This window comes from Geotrypetes seraphini, chromosome 6 (assembly GCF_902459505.1).
Source record: "Geotrypetes seraphini chromosome 6, aGeoSer1.1, whole genome shotgun sequence".
NCBI classification, from domain to species: domain Eukaryota; kingdom Metazoa; phylum Chordata; class Amphibia; order Gymnophiona; family Dermophiidae; genus Geotrypetes; species Geotrypetes seraphini.
Genome location: NC_047089.1, coordinates 218,715,482 through 218,732,100, shown reverse-complemented (window position 1 = coordinate 218,732,100; position 16,619 = coordinate 218,715,482). Strand labels below are relative to the sequence as shown.

General features: G+C 44.9%; 1 protein-coding gene across 2 annotated transcripts in view; it reads left to right on the top strand.

Annotated features, from left to right (window-relative positions):
* Nucleotides 1-14,221, top strand: part of GFRA2 (GDNF family receptor alpha 2) — a 256,914-nt gene extending 242,693 nt beyond the window's left edge. For both annotated transcript variants that reach the window (XM_033950513.1, XM_033950512.1), the window contains exons 8-9: nucleotides 9,062-9,121; nucleotides 14,024-14,221. In XM_033950513.1, coding sequence (XP_033806404.1) covers nucleotides 9,062-9,121; nucleotides 14,024-14,152 — 189 coding nt within the window. In that variant the 3' untranslated portion in view covers nucleotides 14,153-14,221. The remainder of the gene's footprint in view (nucleotides 1-9,061; nucleotides 9,122-14,023) is intronic.
* Nucleotides 14,222-16,619: the final 2,398 nt, after the last annotated feature.

The following is a 16,619-nucleotide window of genomic DNA, read 5'->3' as shown; positions in this document are numbered from 1 at the left end:
TCCACATGTAAATGACCTGTTACAGACTCCTGACTAATGGAAAATATGTGCTTTACTTTGATGAGGGGGGGGGGGGGGATAGTGTGTCTAAAACTACAGCCTCAGCACCCTGAGGTCGTGGGTCCAAACCTACGCTAGTCCTTGTGACCCTGGGCAAGGCCCCCAATCCCCCCATTGCCCCAGGTACATTAGATAGATTGTGAGCCCACCAAGACAGATGGGGAAAAATGTTTGAGTATCTGAATAAATTCATGTAAACTGTTCTGAGCTCCTCTGGGGGAACAGTATAGAAAATTGAATACATAAACAGTGTGAAAAGCTTCAGCCTCTGATAACCAGAGCTAGTATTGTGACATCATAATGCCTCATTCCACCAATGCCTGAGAGCCAACCTCATCAGTGATGTCACAAAGGCTTGATTGTCCTATACATGGTACACTTTTACTACATTTTGATTTCTAGAGTGGCACAGTGGTTAAAGCTACAGCATCAGTACCTGAGGTTGTGGGCTCAAACCCATGCTGTTCCTTGTGACTCTGGGCATGTCACTTAATTCCCCCATTGCCCCAGGTACAGACAGGGAAAAATGCTTGAGTACCAGAATAAATTCCTGTAAACCGTTCTGAGCTACCTTAGGAGAATCCTATATAATAAAATGCTAAGCGCGCATGCACACTCTTACCCCGTGTTCCCTGATCCCTGATCTGTCGGGCTGTGGCAGGTAAGAGTACGCATGCACGTGTCTAAGGACCGGCAGCAGGTAACACGCCGCGACACCCCCCGGCCGCTGACCCTAACCGGCACACCACTAACACGCCACAATTCCCCTCACCTCCCCCCGCCGACCCTACCCGACACACCAGAAACCCCCGTTGACCCTCCCAGCCAACCCTCCCAGTGCTAGACGGCTGACAAACCTCACAGCTCCAGCAGCATCCCAGGCACAGTAAACACGCTGCTTCGCGGTCTTCTACTGGCCTAATTTCCTCTGCCATGTCCCTGATGACATCAGGGACATTAGGAAATTAGGCCAGTAGAAGACCGCGAAGCAGCATGTTTACTGTGCCTGGGATGTTGCTGGAGCTGCGAGGTTTGATGGCTGTCTAGCGGTGGGAGGGTCAGCTGGGAGGGTCAATGGGGGTTTCTGGTGTGTCGGGTAGGGTCGGCGTGGGGGGGAGGGGTTTAAAAACATGCTAGTCAGGGGGATGGGAGGCAGGCTGGCATCGGGGAGGTGGGGGGGTTTCAATGGAAACATGCTGCTCAGGGGGATGGGAGGCAGGCAGGCATCGGGGGGGTTGGAGGGTTTCAATAGAAACATGCTGCTCAGGGGGATGGGAGGCAGGCAGGCTGGCATCGGGGGGGGGGTGGGGGGTTCAATGGAAACATGCTGTTCAGATGGATGGGAGGCAGGCAGGCAGGCTGGCATCGGGGTGGGGCGGGTGGGGTTTTTAATGGAAACATGCTGCTCAGGGGGATGGGAGGCAGACTGGCATCGGGGGGTTAAATGGAAACATGCTGCTCAGGTGGATGGGAGGCAGGCAGGCTGGCATCAGGGGTGGGGGTGGGACAAAGTCTGGAAGATAATGATGTGGACATAGGAAGGAGGCACTGGGGGCACTAAGGACATAGGAAGGAGGCACTGAGGGCACTAAGGACATAGGGAGAGACACAGACAGAAAAAATGACAGACAGGCAGCGTGCAAGGAGAGAGAGAGACAAAGAAAAAAAGAACCAGACAGACAGACATCTACTCTAGCACCCGTTAATGTAACGGGCTTAAAGACTAGTTGTATAGAAAACTGAATAAATAAATAGTGTGAAAGTTGCAGCCTCTGATAACCAGAGCTGGTATTGTGACATTATAATGTCTCATTCCACCAATGCCTAAGAGCCAATCTCATCAGTGATGTCACAATGGCTTGGTTGTCTGCTCTTTTACTAGGTTTTGATTTTGAGAGTGGCACAGTGGTTAAAGCTACAGCCTCAGCACCCAAAAGTTGTGGGTTCAAACCTACACTGCTTCTTGTGGCCCTGGGCAAGTCACATAATCCCCCCCATTGCCCCAGGTACATTAGATAGATTGTGAGTCCACCAGGATAGACAGGGGGAAAACGCTCTTCTCAAGGTGCTATTTGTTAATTATTGGTGCCAATTGAGCCTTTTAATTAATTGACCCCCCCCCCCTTTTATGAAGCTGTGTTAGTGTTTTTTATCGCCGGCTGTGGTGGTAAAAGCTCCCATGTTCATAGAATTCCTATCTATTTGAAGTCAAATTAATAAATTACTTGAGAACCCAGTGGTACTTTCATATGATACGATATTATTTGGTACATCAATGAGGAAAAAGAGTCAAATTTCCTCCAAAAATAGTAAACGTTTACTTATAATGACAGGAGTTGCCATTCAACAAATTACAAGAAATTGGAAAAATTATGATAGATTAAGTTAGTTTTTGGTGGAATTCACTATGTCATATTTTCAAAATGGAGAGGATATTAGCTATTCAGCAGGGACGTTATAAAAAATTCATTGATGTTTGGGAGCCATTAACAAATTATTGTAAGGATTGTTTATAATTAATAATTTATTTCTTCCCCTTTATTTATTGAAGCATAGGGTGGGGGGAGGGTGGGATTAATTTTAAATTATCTGAAATTATAAGAATATAATGGAGGGAGGGAGGGAGAAATAGTATTATGATTTCAATATATGTAAGATTAATAAGTTATATTAAAGTGAATATGATAGTATTATTATGAACTTGTTGAAAGTTTAAAAATGAATAAAGATTAAAAAAAAAGAATTCCTATGAGCATCAGAAAGCTTACCTGCGTGGATGACGATAAAAAACGCTAACGCGGCTTCATAAAAGGGGGGAAGGGTAAGTTAGACATCTAGATCAGCTAGGCGCAAGGATGTAGGCAGCTAACTTTAGGCATCATTTATAGAATCAGGGTACAGTTAAGTACTTGTAACCCGCCTTTATCCCAAGGCACGGAACACAACAACATACATAATTAAACTACATATATCACAATTTCCCATAAACAATTACACAATATATGGCACAGTTATTTACGGCAATTCAGAAAAATTCCCCAAACATATTAAAAATGAATTACCGATTAATAAAAACTACAAGTATCCTGATATGATTATAAAATAGATTAACAAACTCCAATTTCCAAACAGTAATACATATGAATTACATGACTTTCGTCTGATAAAATTATATGAGTCTCTGGATCCACAGGCAAACTGAAATGTAATGAAAAGGCCTTACAAATCTCATGTAAAAAGTTTTGATAGGTACAATTGAATTTAAATTGAATTGTAAAAAATAAAAAATAGACAGTTCAAATATTATTCAGAAAAGAAATTAAAATGAGAATAAATAGAAATTTAAAAATAATGATAGTTATAAAATACCAAATCTACAAAGATTTTAGAAGCCCTATTCATGATTTACACAAGCGTAAATACCAATATTTAGATATGTGCATTGCATACTTGGGTAAAAGATGATTTTGGAAAGCTGGTATTTACACATGGAAATCTGCACCAACTCCCTAATTGTATAAACGGTATGTGCAGTTAGGTATGCAATTGTGTTCCCAGTTATAGAAGAGGTTCATTAAGTGTGCAACTTGGGGCTCCTTTTATCAAGCTGCGGTAGGCGGTTAACGCGCGGAATACCGCGCGTTCAACCGCCGGCCGCGCTAGTCGCTAACGCCTCCATTGACGAGGCGTTAGTTTTTTGGTGTGCCGCAGGGGTTAGCGCGTGATGAAATGCCCGACACGCTAACCCCCGTAGCGCACCTTGATAAAAGGAGCCCTTGATTGAGTAATTGGAGCTTAATCCATATTAAGTGCTGATAATTGACCTTAAGTTTCAAGTTTATTGAGATTTTGATTTACACGCAATATCAAATATTTTCAATGCACATAACAAAAATTAAAATTGGGGAAATAAATGAATCATTTAAACAATAGACATAAAACATATCCATAGACAGTAAAGAATACATAAGGACTACTGGGATAAAATTACATTTGTTTAAAATAAAATAAAATTTAAAAAAAACAAACAAAAAAAAAACATTTAGGGAGGAACAACATCAGGAAATGTATAAATAGGGGACAAAAAGAAAAAAAAGATTATCTAATTTAAGAATCAAATGCATCTTTATAAAGGTAGCTTTTTTAATTCTTTTAAATTTTGCTAGAGAGGTTTCGGTGCGTAGAAAAATAGGAAGTTTGTTCCAGCACTAATTTGTAGCTATGTGTGTCACTGTCTTGAACCCCTTTAAAAAAATGTTTTCTTTTCTAATTTTTTGTATCCAGATGCAAAATAAACCAACTATATATCACAATTAGTTAACAAGCTCCCCACTACATACGTAAGGAGGTGACAGGCTGAAGAAACATATCATCAGAGAAATTATGTACATGTGATGTGAGAAAAACAAATCAAAATAAATCGGAAACAAACACAACCCCCAAATCCTTTTCCATTTTTGCCCCAGTGTAACCAGCATAGCTGGATCTTGGAATAATGTAATGATCCTCAAATCCCAGATACAAATCAATACACCTTATTTCTCTACTCAAGATAAGTACAGTATCCCAAACTTTGTGGAAGGGTAGCACTCAACCGTATTTGTAAGCAGTCAGTTTGGACATTAGTCATAAGAACATAAGAATTGCCGCTGCTGGGTCAGACCGGTGGTCCATCGTGCCCAGCAGTCCGCTCCCGCGGCAGCCCTTAGGTCAAAGACCAGTGCTCTAACTGAGTCTAGCCTCACCTGCGTACGTTCTGGTTCAGTAGGAACTTGTCTGACTTTGTCTTGAATCCCTGGAGGGTGTTTTCCCCTATAACAGCCTCCGGAAGAGCGTTCCAGTTTTCCACCACTCTCTGGGTGAAGAACTTCCTTACGTTTGTACGGAATCGATCCCCTTTTAACTGTAGAGAGTGCCCTCTTGTTCTCGCTACCTTGGAGAGAGTGAACAACCTGTCTTTATCCCTTCATTATCTTGAATGTTTCGATCATGTTCCCTCTCAGTCTCCTCTTTTCAAGGGAGAAGAGGCCCAGTTTCTCTAATCTCTCACTGTACGACAACTCCCCTTAACCATTTTGGTTGCTCTTCTCTGGACCCTTTCAAGTAGTACCGTGTCTTTCTTCAAATACGGCTACCAGTGCCGGACGCAGTATTCCAGGTGGGGGTGTACCATGACACGGTACAGCGGCATGATAACCTTCGCCGATCTGTTTGTGATCCCCTTAATCATTCCTAGCATTCAGTTCGCCCTTTTCGCCGCCACCAGACATTGCATGGATGGCTTCATCGACTTGTTGACCAGTACTCCCAAGTCTCTTTCCTGGGGGGTCTCTCTGAGTACTGCACTGGACATCCTGTACTCTTCTTTAAACTTTGCGCCCAATTTCTATGGTGCATATCTGCAAGGGGGCATGGCCAAGGGAGGGACATGGGCGGGTTTGGGTCATACCAAGCAATCACATACTCATTATATAGAATACTGTCAATTATGCGTGTGTCAGTTTTTAGGTGTGAGCATTTATACCCACTGGCATACCTTGTGGGGTGGAAACACGATGCGGAGCACCCCCTCCTAATGCCGGAGCACCCCCCTCTGCCAGATAATGAGAAAGTGCGTAGATTGGTCATGGGGTAGCGGGCTGCCTGTGCAAGGCCATGGGCTCTGATGGTCCCCTGCCCTGGAACAGGAAGTTGATGTCAGAGGGGGTGGGGCTGGAAGATTGCAGACCTGTGACCACTCCAGCACCTCCAAACTCCCTGCAGCCAGAGTGGGCCACCCTTCCGCTCTGACCTTAGTACACCACTGTTTATACCAGCCATCGATACTGAGTGAGTGCTTGTAACAAAATTTAAGCACTAAATTACTGCCTTAAACTAGCATTCTATAACCATGCAACCAGATAAATCTGGACTTCTGGTAACCCAATGCAGAGGAAATGAACATTTAGTGCCAACCCTCTGCAATTCACTGCCAGATGAGATTGAAGACCTGCTATCTTTCCTTTAGAAAAAAAAAAGTGAAGACTTACTGTAGTTATTTCTCGCATGTTCAATATGTGTGACTCCTGGGGGGGAGGGGGGGAGAGAGGGGGTGGAAAGGCCCCTTTCTGTGTTTGATTTTAGTGGTGGTGGTGGTGAAGTAATTTTGTGATATGTTTACAGTTTTTCTTTGCATGGCATATATATTTATCTTATGTCTGAACTATTTTGACTGATTTGTTTAAGGTCAGGGAAGTGATGTGCGAAAAATAAATTAAAAAAAAGTTTGTAATTAAGTCTTGTGTATAGATTCCTAATGGAAATATTTCAGGACTCTGTTTAACCAGAGTTTCCAAGCAGTCTCGTGTGGTGGTGTCTTATTGTTTCCATTTCTCTAATCAGATTTGATATTTTGGATGGTAATCCTTGGAAGATTGTTTTTTTAAAATAAGCAGCTTTTCATGCATGTGTGTGTGAGGAGGTTGTCTCAGTATGTTCCCGGCATGGTCTGTTTTCATATCAAAGTACCCGAGTTGAAACTTTGGGCTTCGTTTTGAGCTGCTATTGTGATACAAATATGCTTTTCTCAAACAAAAGTCTGCTATTTATACAGTCCCCTTGTGTTTCAGCCTTCTTGTCCATTTTCTGAACTCGATTGACTGTAATGTTCTGTGGTGCTGCGTGGGAACATATTCTTTGAATTACTGAACTTTTTTTTTCCATTCTGCCTTCCATGTGCTAATCACAGTTTGAATTGAGGGGTGGCTCTCCTTGCAGCATTTTCCACTAAGCTTAAAATTGACTCGGTGCTAGCTGTGGGCCCAAAAAAGGACTTTTGGGATAATATTCAGTCAGCTTCCACCTGGAATATTCAATGCTGCCCCCTTACCTGGTAAAGGTATTGACTATCTGGATAGTTGATGGCCTGCTGGGAGTTAACCAGGCACTGCTAATACACAGCGGTGGAGCATAAGAACATAAGCAATGCCTCCACTGGGTCAGACCCGAGGTCCATCGTGCCCAGCAGTCCGCTCACGCGACGGCCCAAAACAGGTCCAGGACCTGTGCAGTAGCCCTCTATCTATACCCTCTATCCCTTTTTCCAGCAGGAAATTGTCCAATCCTTTCTTGAAATCCAGTACCGTACTCTGTCCTATTACGCCCTCTGGAAGCGCATTCCAGGTGTCCACCACACGCTGGGTAAAGAAAAACTTCCACAGATAGATTACCCAATTAACCTAGTACAGCCATTTATTTATTTCGATTTCTATCCCGTTCTCCCAGAAGCTCAGAACGGGTTACAAGTAGACATTCACAATCGTTTGAAAACAGACTAGAAATGACAATAAATAGGTTACAGTAGACAATAACAGAGCTTATTCTAGAGACCAGACTGGTCATAGCGAAGAGTACTAGGAGAAGTATATTGAGGAGGCAGTTTTTAATGGCCCGATTGGCGGAAGAGGAAGATCTTTACTGCTCTGCGGAAGGTCATTAGTGAGTCTAGCGACCTGATCTGTGTGGGTAGTCGGTTCCATACCTGAGGTAGGAAATGACTGTAGGATCTTTTGTATGCCGTACTCATTCGGGGGGATCTCCCTGCGGGAATGCTGAGTCTTTGTTCTGCTTTGGAGTGGAGAGGGCGGTTAGGGGTGTATAGGCGTAGCTTGGATGCTATGTAGGCTGGGGTTTTTGGTAGAATCTCTTGTGTGTCATGACCAGGGCTTTGAAGATGCATCGCTTTTTGACTGGTAACCAGCGAGGTGCATAGAGCGCTGGAGTAATGGGGGTCATGGTAGCTGAGGTTGTATAGGAGTCGAATTGCTGAGTTCTGGACTTTTTGGAGGCGTTTTAGATCTCTTGCAGCGATGCCATTGAATAGGGAGTTGCAGTAGTCTAGTCTAGAGAGCCATTTTGCTGTCTTTAGTAACTGCATAACACCACCACCCCAGGCGCCGCTCACCCTTATTATGCTACTGGGAAGGAGACAGAAATGCCAGACCGTGGGGTGGAGTGGAAAGGGAGGAAAGGAGAAGAGAAGAGAGAGATGCCAGAGCATAGGGGAGGAGGTGGAGACAGAGAGAAAAATAGAGAGGGGGAGGGATGTGTGTGTGAAGCTGAAATGTCTCATGTACAAAGAAAAAACAGGGCATAAGGGGGGGGGGGGACAGAGGGCAGAGCCTGGGAGGGAGAGTGCAGAGTCTGACAGGGGAAGGAAGGAAGGAAGAGTGCTGGATGCAGAGCCTGACAGGGGAGGGGAGGAAGGAAGGAAGGGTGCTGGGTGCAGTGCCTGACAGGGGAGGGATGGAGGGAAGGGGGCTGGGTGCAGAGCCTGACAGGGCAGGACACTTGAATATTAAGTTGCTCGACTTATATTCGAGTCAATCATATTTTTAATTTTTTCCTCCTTTTGGGGAAAGGGGGGTCTCGACTTATATTTGAGTATATATGGTATGTGTTGGTAATACATTCTGAATTTGAAGGAACACAGGATCACATCGTTTATTAATTCATTTGATATATCGCTCTATAGTGGGAGCCATTAGAGCAGTTTACATAATACAAATATGATTGTCACACAAACATTAATGACCTCTGACCCAGGCACTTTGCTGAAATGTGATGACTCAACCTTGGGAGACCCGTTGTGCTTTTTTCATTTGGCCAGACACCACTGCTGGACATCACTAGCCATGATATGCAGGCTCTTTGGTTTTTGCACACAAGATGCCTCAAGGGACTCTGGTCTATCCCATGCTGAGTAGGACTCCTCCGCCTACAGCCCTGCCAGAAAGGTACTGTTTCACTGTCACTTATCCAAGAGTGAGGGATGGGCAAGCTCTGCAGGATTTCAGGGAACCCGCCTGTCCTTAGTGACTGAACACACAATATTGCAGCACCGCCGCCTACTGGCAGCAATGCAATTGGAGGACTCCTCAGCTTAGAGGGAACAGTGCCTAGGGCCCTGGGAGAAATATGACCCTTGGACACTAACTTTCAGTATTTCTTTTTTGTGCTGTAGGAGAATGGACCGAAGCTAAACAAGTCCAAAGATCAGAAGCAGAAACTGTGCTGCCTGGAGGTATGTCTTTGCCTGATGTGGATGTGTGAATATAATAAAAAGGGAACACCTGGTCCCGCCTCATTCCGCCCCAACCCCGCCCCCACATAAACCTCCCTGAGCTCAGGGCCGTGGCTGTGCATGTGTGGACGTGGATGCGATGATGTCACGCATACACATGTGTATGAAGTCATTGCGTCAACATCTGCGCATGCTCAGATGCCTCCAGACGCGGCCCCGAAGTCGGGGACTTCAAAAACCTAGACAAACTGACGGGTTTTGGAAATTCCTCTGGGCACCTGGACAGTCCTCTAAAAAAGAGGACATGTCCGGATTTTCCCAGACGTCTGATATCCCTAAACAAGACTCCTCCCAGTATGTGTGATTGTGTAGGAGAAATTAGGAGGCTGATAACCAGAGCGGTAGATGTCTTGACCTTTAGCCCTTTAGAATGGACTTTGTGGAATAATCCGCATGCAAAAGAAGCAACTTTAATCTTAAGATCAAAGGCCCATATTCACTAAGCAAACCGATCGTGTACCGATCGGTTTGTGAGCCCTTTACGACCAAATTTCCCTCCAACCCCATTCACTAAAGCCTGTAGCGATCTCCCATGCAAATTAGCAAAACCCCATGCAAAATAGCCAAGTGATTGATTCACTAACAACTGCTTGGCTATTTTGAATCGGGTTTTACTATTAGCAAATCTGACTGCTGCAGACCTGCCGGTAATTGAGTTACCGTCAGGTCTGCAGGTTTTTGACAGGCCTGCCTGTCTTTTTTATTCATTTTTTTCCATGGCACAGATATTTTGCCATATCTGGCCCATAAAAAAGAATTAATAAAAGACAGGCAGACCAGTTGTTACCTACGCTATTAATATAAGAAAAACCATGGAGGAAGCTTTGCCTTGAGTACTGCATGAGGAAATGTTTAATCAGAACTGTATTTACTGATTACATTTAGTGAAACACTATTTTATTTGCGGAAATGGCATTTAATATTGCCATGTGTGTGCATGTGCAAGTATATCTGTCCCATGCGTGATAAGCTGGGAATAGACAGTTTAACAAGATGTGCGTAGGGGTGTGTGTATGTGCAAATGTTTCTGTCTCAGGTGTGATAAGCTGGGAGTAGACAGTTTAACAAGTGTGTAATGTTTGTGTGTAGGAGCGAGTGTGTAGCTGTGTGAGCGCGCAAGTATTTCTGTCTAAGGTGTGATAAACTGGAGTAGACAGTTTAACAACATGTGTGCAGGGGTATGTGTGAAGGAGTGAGTGTGTGTTGGTGTGTATGTGTGGGTACATTCAAGTGTTTCTGTCTCAGGTATGATAAGCTGAGCGTAGACAGAAGAGTGTGTGGCAAAGTGGTTAGAGCTACAGCCTCAGCATCCTGACATTGGGGGTTCAAATCCCAGATCCACTCAAAAATTCAAATTATCCTTCCCCTCTTTAAAAGGCATATCCCATACAGGAAAACTTGGGACATCCCTCCTCTTCAGGATCACCGAGCTGTGGAACAGCTTTACTGCCCCTCTTCGGAGTACGACCTCCCTCCAACGCTTCCAAAAACATTTGACGACCTGGCTTTTCGCTAAAATGTAACTACTTTCTTTTTACTAAGCCCTTCTCCTTTCCATTGGAGTTCCTTTCTATATTAATTCCTGTAAACCGTGTCGAGCTCCACTTTTGTGGAGATGATGCGGTATATAAACTTAAGGTTTAGTTTAGTTTAGTTTGTGACCCTGGGCAAGTCACTTAATCCCCCCATTGTCTCTGGGAGTAGACAGTTTAACAACATGTGTGGGTAGGTTTGGGGGTGTGCAAGTGTTTCTGTCTCAGGAACTTATATGTATCACAAGGGCACTACAACAAGTGCCCAAAGAAGCAGAGCAACCAATAAAATGAAAAATGAGGAGGAAAAAGCCTCAGATCCCAACCTTCACCCTACAGAGACCGGTGACAGGTTTAGCAACATGTGTGTGAGTGTGTGCAAGTGTTTCTGTCCCGAGGGTTTCAAAAGGGGCCTGGATGACTTCTTGAAGGAGAAAGGGATTACAGGGTATAGATAGAGGGGTACTATACAGGGTACTTCAGGATTAGGGCATAAACAATTCAGGTGGTGGGAACTTACAGGTCAAGGACCTCGCGGGCCGCCGCGGGAGCGGGCTGCTGGGCACGATGGACCTCTGGTCTGACCCGGCAGAGGCAATACTTATGTTCTTATGTTTAGACAGTTTAATATCATGTGTGTGGACATATGCATGTTCATGCATAGGTGTCAGAACGGGGCCATGGCCTACCCAATATTTGGCGGTCAGAAGAGTCAGTTATGGTTTTACTCTCCCACCCACCTCCTCCCGGCTGCTGTCATTTTAAATCTGTGGGCAGCTGCCGCAGGGCGTTGCTGCAGAATGAAGACTTCCAGGGTAGGCCGGCTCGTTGATGCTGCGTGGCGGCTGTCTGAAGATTGTACATTAGAGTGACCAGGGTAGGTAGGTGGGGGAGGCGTTGCGCCGCAGATGACACTAAACAGTTCAAAGTTGTTAAAACGCATGCGGATTGTGAAAAATTGCAGGCGGACCTTAGGCAATTGAAAGTTTGGGCGTCCAAGTGGCAGATGAAATTTAATGTGGACAAATGCAAAGTGATGCACTTTGCGAAGAATAATCCGAGTCACAGTTATCGGATGCTAGGGTCCACCTTGGGGGTTAACGCTCAAGAAAAGGATCTGGGTGTCATCGTAAACAAGACGATGAAACCTTCCGCCCAATGTGCGGTGGCGGCCAAAAAAGCAAACGATGTTAGGAATTATTTATAAAAGGGATGGTTAACAAGCCTAAGAATGTTATAATGCCCCTGTATCGCTCCATGGTGCGACCTCATCTGGAGTATTGCGTTCAACTCTGGTCTCCTTATCTCAAGGAAGATATAGCGGTGTTAGAAAAGGTTCAAAGAAGAGCGACCAAGATGGTAAAGGGGATGGAACTCCTCTCGTATGAGGAAAGACTAAAACGGATAGGGCTCTTCAGCTTGGAAAAGAGATGGCTGAGGGGAGATATGATTGAAGTCAACAAAATCCTGAGTGGAGTAGAACGGGTACAAGTGGATCGATTTTTCACTCTGTCAAGACTAGGGGACACTCAATGACGTTGCAGGGAACTACTTTTAAAACCAACAGGAGGAAATACTTTTTTCACTCAGAGAATAGTTAAGCTCTGGAATGCGATGTGGTAAGAGCGGATAGCATAGCTTAGTTTAAGAAAGGTTTTGACAATTTCTTGGAGAAGTCCGTAGTCTGTTATTGAGACAGACATGGGGGAAGCTACTGCTTGCCCTGGATCGGTAACATGGAATGTTGCTACTCTTTGGGGTTTTGACAGGTACTAGTGATCTGGATTGGCCACCGTGAGAACGGGCTACTAGACTTGATGGACCATTGGTCTAACTTAGGGCTAGATTCACAAAGCAAACTGATCGTGTACCGATCAGTTTGCGACCCAATTTTACTCCGGCCCGATTCACTTACCTCTCTGCCAATCCGATTCGCGCATGCAAATGAGGGCAAAGTAGGCAGGGACGCGATTCACTAACCAAATTTTGCAAACCGACTGGGCTGGCCGATCAACCCAAGAAACGACTTCTGGGAACCAGTCACAAATGTCCTTTCCCACTCTCCAGCTCCATTGCCACCGTGCTCTCTGCCCTACTCTCTGCTGCCCCGATCTGCCTTTACTTTGCTGAAGCCCTGGTGGTGGTGGTGGGGGAGGGGGGAGAGCAGTGGCTGTTGGCCGCATTGCTTAGCTCCTCTCGTCACCCTGCTCTCTGCCCTTCTCCTGCCTTTCAGCCCCAACTGATCTCTGCCTCCTTCCCTGCAGTGCGAGCCCAAGTGTTTAAAGCAGGGCTTCACTGCAGGCTCGCACTGCAGGGAAGGCGGCAGAGAGCAGGAGAGTCAGGGCCAGTAAGTCACCGGGGATTGCCTTTCAAGACAACAGTTGAAGAATAGCAGGAAAGTCGGGCCCCCCAAATAAATACCCCCCCAAAAAAGCAGCAAAAACGAACACAAACGCATGCGCAGACCATCTGCAGGGAAAGCAGATGGTCTGCACATGCATCAGGATCGCACACTAACGATCCATGTCGGCAGATGGGGGCGTTCCTCCGATCGCTTCCATTAGAATATTTTTGGTTTCTGAATCCATCGGACCTGCCCGGATCGGACACGGATCGATCACGATTGGGCAGGTTGGTGAATCTAGCCCTTAGTAAGGCTATTCTTATGTTCTTATGACCCTGCTTGGTGCTAGGGTAGAGCTTTTGTGCCTCCCCCAAACAAAAGCACGTTTCGCTGCCTATGTGTGCATGCAGGTGAATGTGCCTGTCTCAGGTGTGATAAGCATGTAGCCGACAGTTGTAATAATGTGTGTATGTGTGTGTATATGCACATGCCAGTGTGTCTTTCTTGGGTGTGATAAACTGGAATTAGTTTAATAATGTGTGTGCACATGCATGTGTGTATATATATATATATATATATGGAAGTTTGTCTGTCCCAGGCATGATAAGCTGGTAAGTAGACAGTTTAATATCATGTGTGTGTGTATTTGTGTGCGTGCATCTGTCTCTGGCATGATAAACTGGGAGTAGACAATTTAATAATGTGCATGTGAGTGTATCTGCCCAGGCGTGATAAGCTGGTAAGTAGCCAATTTAATATCATGTGTGTGTGTGTATGTGTGTGCGTATGGGTATATCTGGCCCGGGCATAATAAGCTGGTAAGTAGATAGTTTAATATCATATGTGTGTGTGCGTGTATCTGTCTCTGGCGTGATAAACTGGGAGTAGACAGTTTAATAACATGTGCATGTGAGTGTATTTGTCCCAGGCTCGATAAGCTGGTGTCTCTCTCTCTTTCTGTTCCAGACTCAGCTGAGCACAGATATCATGCCTGACCTGAAGAGCCATGTGGATGAGAAGTCTTTTAGCATCCGACACTGCAGCTCCTGGCTGCTCCCAGTCATTCTGCTTTTCCCTCTGAAGCTGGCTTTATAAACTCAGACAACATTCAACCAAGAAAAAAAAAAAAAACACCCCACAAACACAATCCTTGCAAAAAATGTTGGCTGGAAAATGTGTTGTTTTCCTGGGTTGCATCTTGAGACCCACAGCGAGACTCAGTGAGAGTCTGTCCCTGGAAAGCAGAGACTAAGTGAACGTGGGGGCACCGAGGAGAGCAGCAAGACTCTAAGGTCTGAGATGAGGGAGGATTGAGAGAGCCAGCTGGGAGTTCACTACCCCAGGACTCTGCTTTTCTCACTAACTCTTTGTCCTTCACAACGTTTTAAGAAATATAAAAATGTAAAACTGTTCTCACATTGCTGATTGTCCTTGGAAATGCTGATTTCATGTTATTTTCCTGCACCCTTTGTTCCTATGGAGCGGCTACTACCCTGTGAAAAGCTATGACTTTCTCTCTGCCTCTTCATATCCTCACCCATTGGTTCTCATCGCTCACTTTCTCTCACCCTTACTCCTTTCTTACCTGTCTGGCTCTATCTATCATCCCTTTCCCCCCACTCATCTGCCTGTGTTTCCTTCTTGTCTCTTACTCTTACTCGTACATCCATGAGTTTTCCTCCCTATTATTCTTATCTGTTTGCCCTTTTCTCTTACCCTCCCCTCAGTCTTTTCCCTCTGTGTTTGTTGGCTCCTCCCCCCTCACCTGTCATTCTGCTTCCCTCTCAGGCTCATCTGTCTGCCCCTGTCTTTCCCTTCCCCCATCTATTGCTTCCTCACTCCCATCCAATCACCCCCATCTCTCTGTTACCTGTCCTTTTCTGTACCTCTTTCCTCCCCTCATTGGTCCATCCCTGTCTCTCACTTCCTGCTTCCTCTTCCCTTCCATTTCATCATTCAAATTCTCCATCTATCTGTCTGTCCCCTCATCTATCACAACCTCATCTTCCTATCCCCTCACTTTCACCTGTCCTTTCCTGTTACACCCTCATTCTCACTTTTCTCCTTCCCCATCTATCCTGGTCTCTCCTTTCCTTTATCTTCCACCATATCCCTTGCTCTCTCTCACCTCTCAGTCTCACTTGTTCATTTCTTTTTCTCTTTCCATCTTCACTCTCATTCATCCCTGCCACTTTCTTCCCCATCAACATTCTGCCCTCCCAGTCTGTCTTCCTCTTCATTCTCATCCACCCTTCCTTCTCCTCTCATTTCTCCTTGTTTCTCTCTTTCCCCTCACTATCATGTCCCTCCCTGTCTTTTTCCCCTCACTCAGTACCCCTCTTCATGTTGGTCCTTCTCCTCTCACATACATCCATCTCGGTCTTTGTTCTCTTTTTTTTATTTTCTGGCTGTCAGACCAATGGTCCATCAAGTCCAGTAGCCCGTTCTCATGGTGGCCAATCCAGGTCACTAGTACTTGGCCAAAACCCAAGGAGTAGCAATATTCCATGCTAACAATATAGCGCAAGCAGTGGCTTCCCCCATGTCTTTCTCAATAACAGACTATGGACTTTTCCTCTAGGAACTTGTCTAAACCTTTCTTAAAACCAGCTACGCTATCTTCTTTTACCACATCCTCTGGCAACACGTTTCAGAGCTTAACTATTCTCTGAGTGAAAAAAAATTTCCTCCAATTGATTTTAAAAGTATTTCCCTTTAACTTCATCGAGTGTTGTCCTAGTTTTTGTCATTTTTGATGGAGTGAAAAATTGATCCACTTGTACCCATTTTGTAGACTTCAATCATATCTCCCCTCAGCTATCTCTTTTTCAAGCTGAAGAGCCCTAACCGTTTTAGTCTTTCCTCATATGAGAGGAGGTCCATCTATCACTCTTTGACTTTCTCTTCCCCCTTGTCTTCACGCCACCCTGACAGTCTCTTCCTCGTAATTGCCATCCATCCCTCTCTTTTTCTAATTTCCCCTTTTACCCATCCTTCTTCATTTTTCTCTCTTTCTTTCACACTTACGCATCCATGTTGGTCTCTCTTCCCTCTCACCCACCTCTCCTTGACTGACTCTTCCCTCTCACTCTTACTCTGCTGTTTCCCTCTCTCTTTTCCCTTCATTCCATCTGTCTCTCAAAACCTTTCCCCTTTCCTTCCCTGTGCTTCCTTTGATATTATACATGCGTGTGCATGTTTGCATGTCTGTGTGTATATCTGCACATACACAAACACGCACATGTGTATACTCATACATATTACTGTGTGTTTTTTCATTTCTATTTTTAACAAAACAAAAAGAAAATGTATTACTGTAAAGTTTATTTTTTTTTAAATAACGTTTCTAAGTAGAAGAAGTACCTACCCTGAGATGGTGATTCCTTGTCCACAAGCTGCTCCGTGCTGTTCTAGAGTCGGATTAATAAATGGAAAGAGAATTGAGTCCCTATGGCTCCCTCAGCTCTCTCATCCCTTGGCTAAGAATCTGCTTGGATCTCTGATTCCTGTGGTGCCTGGTTCCTGTGGCTCTTTGATTCCCTCAGCTCTCTCATCCCTTGGC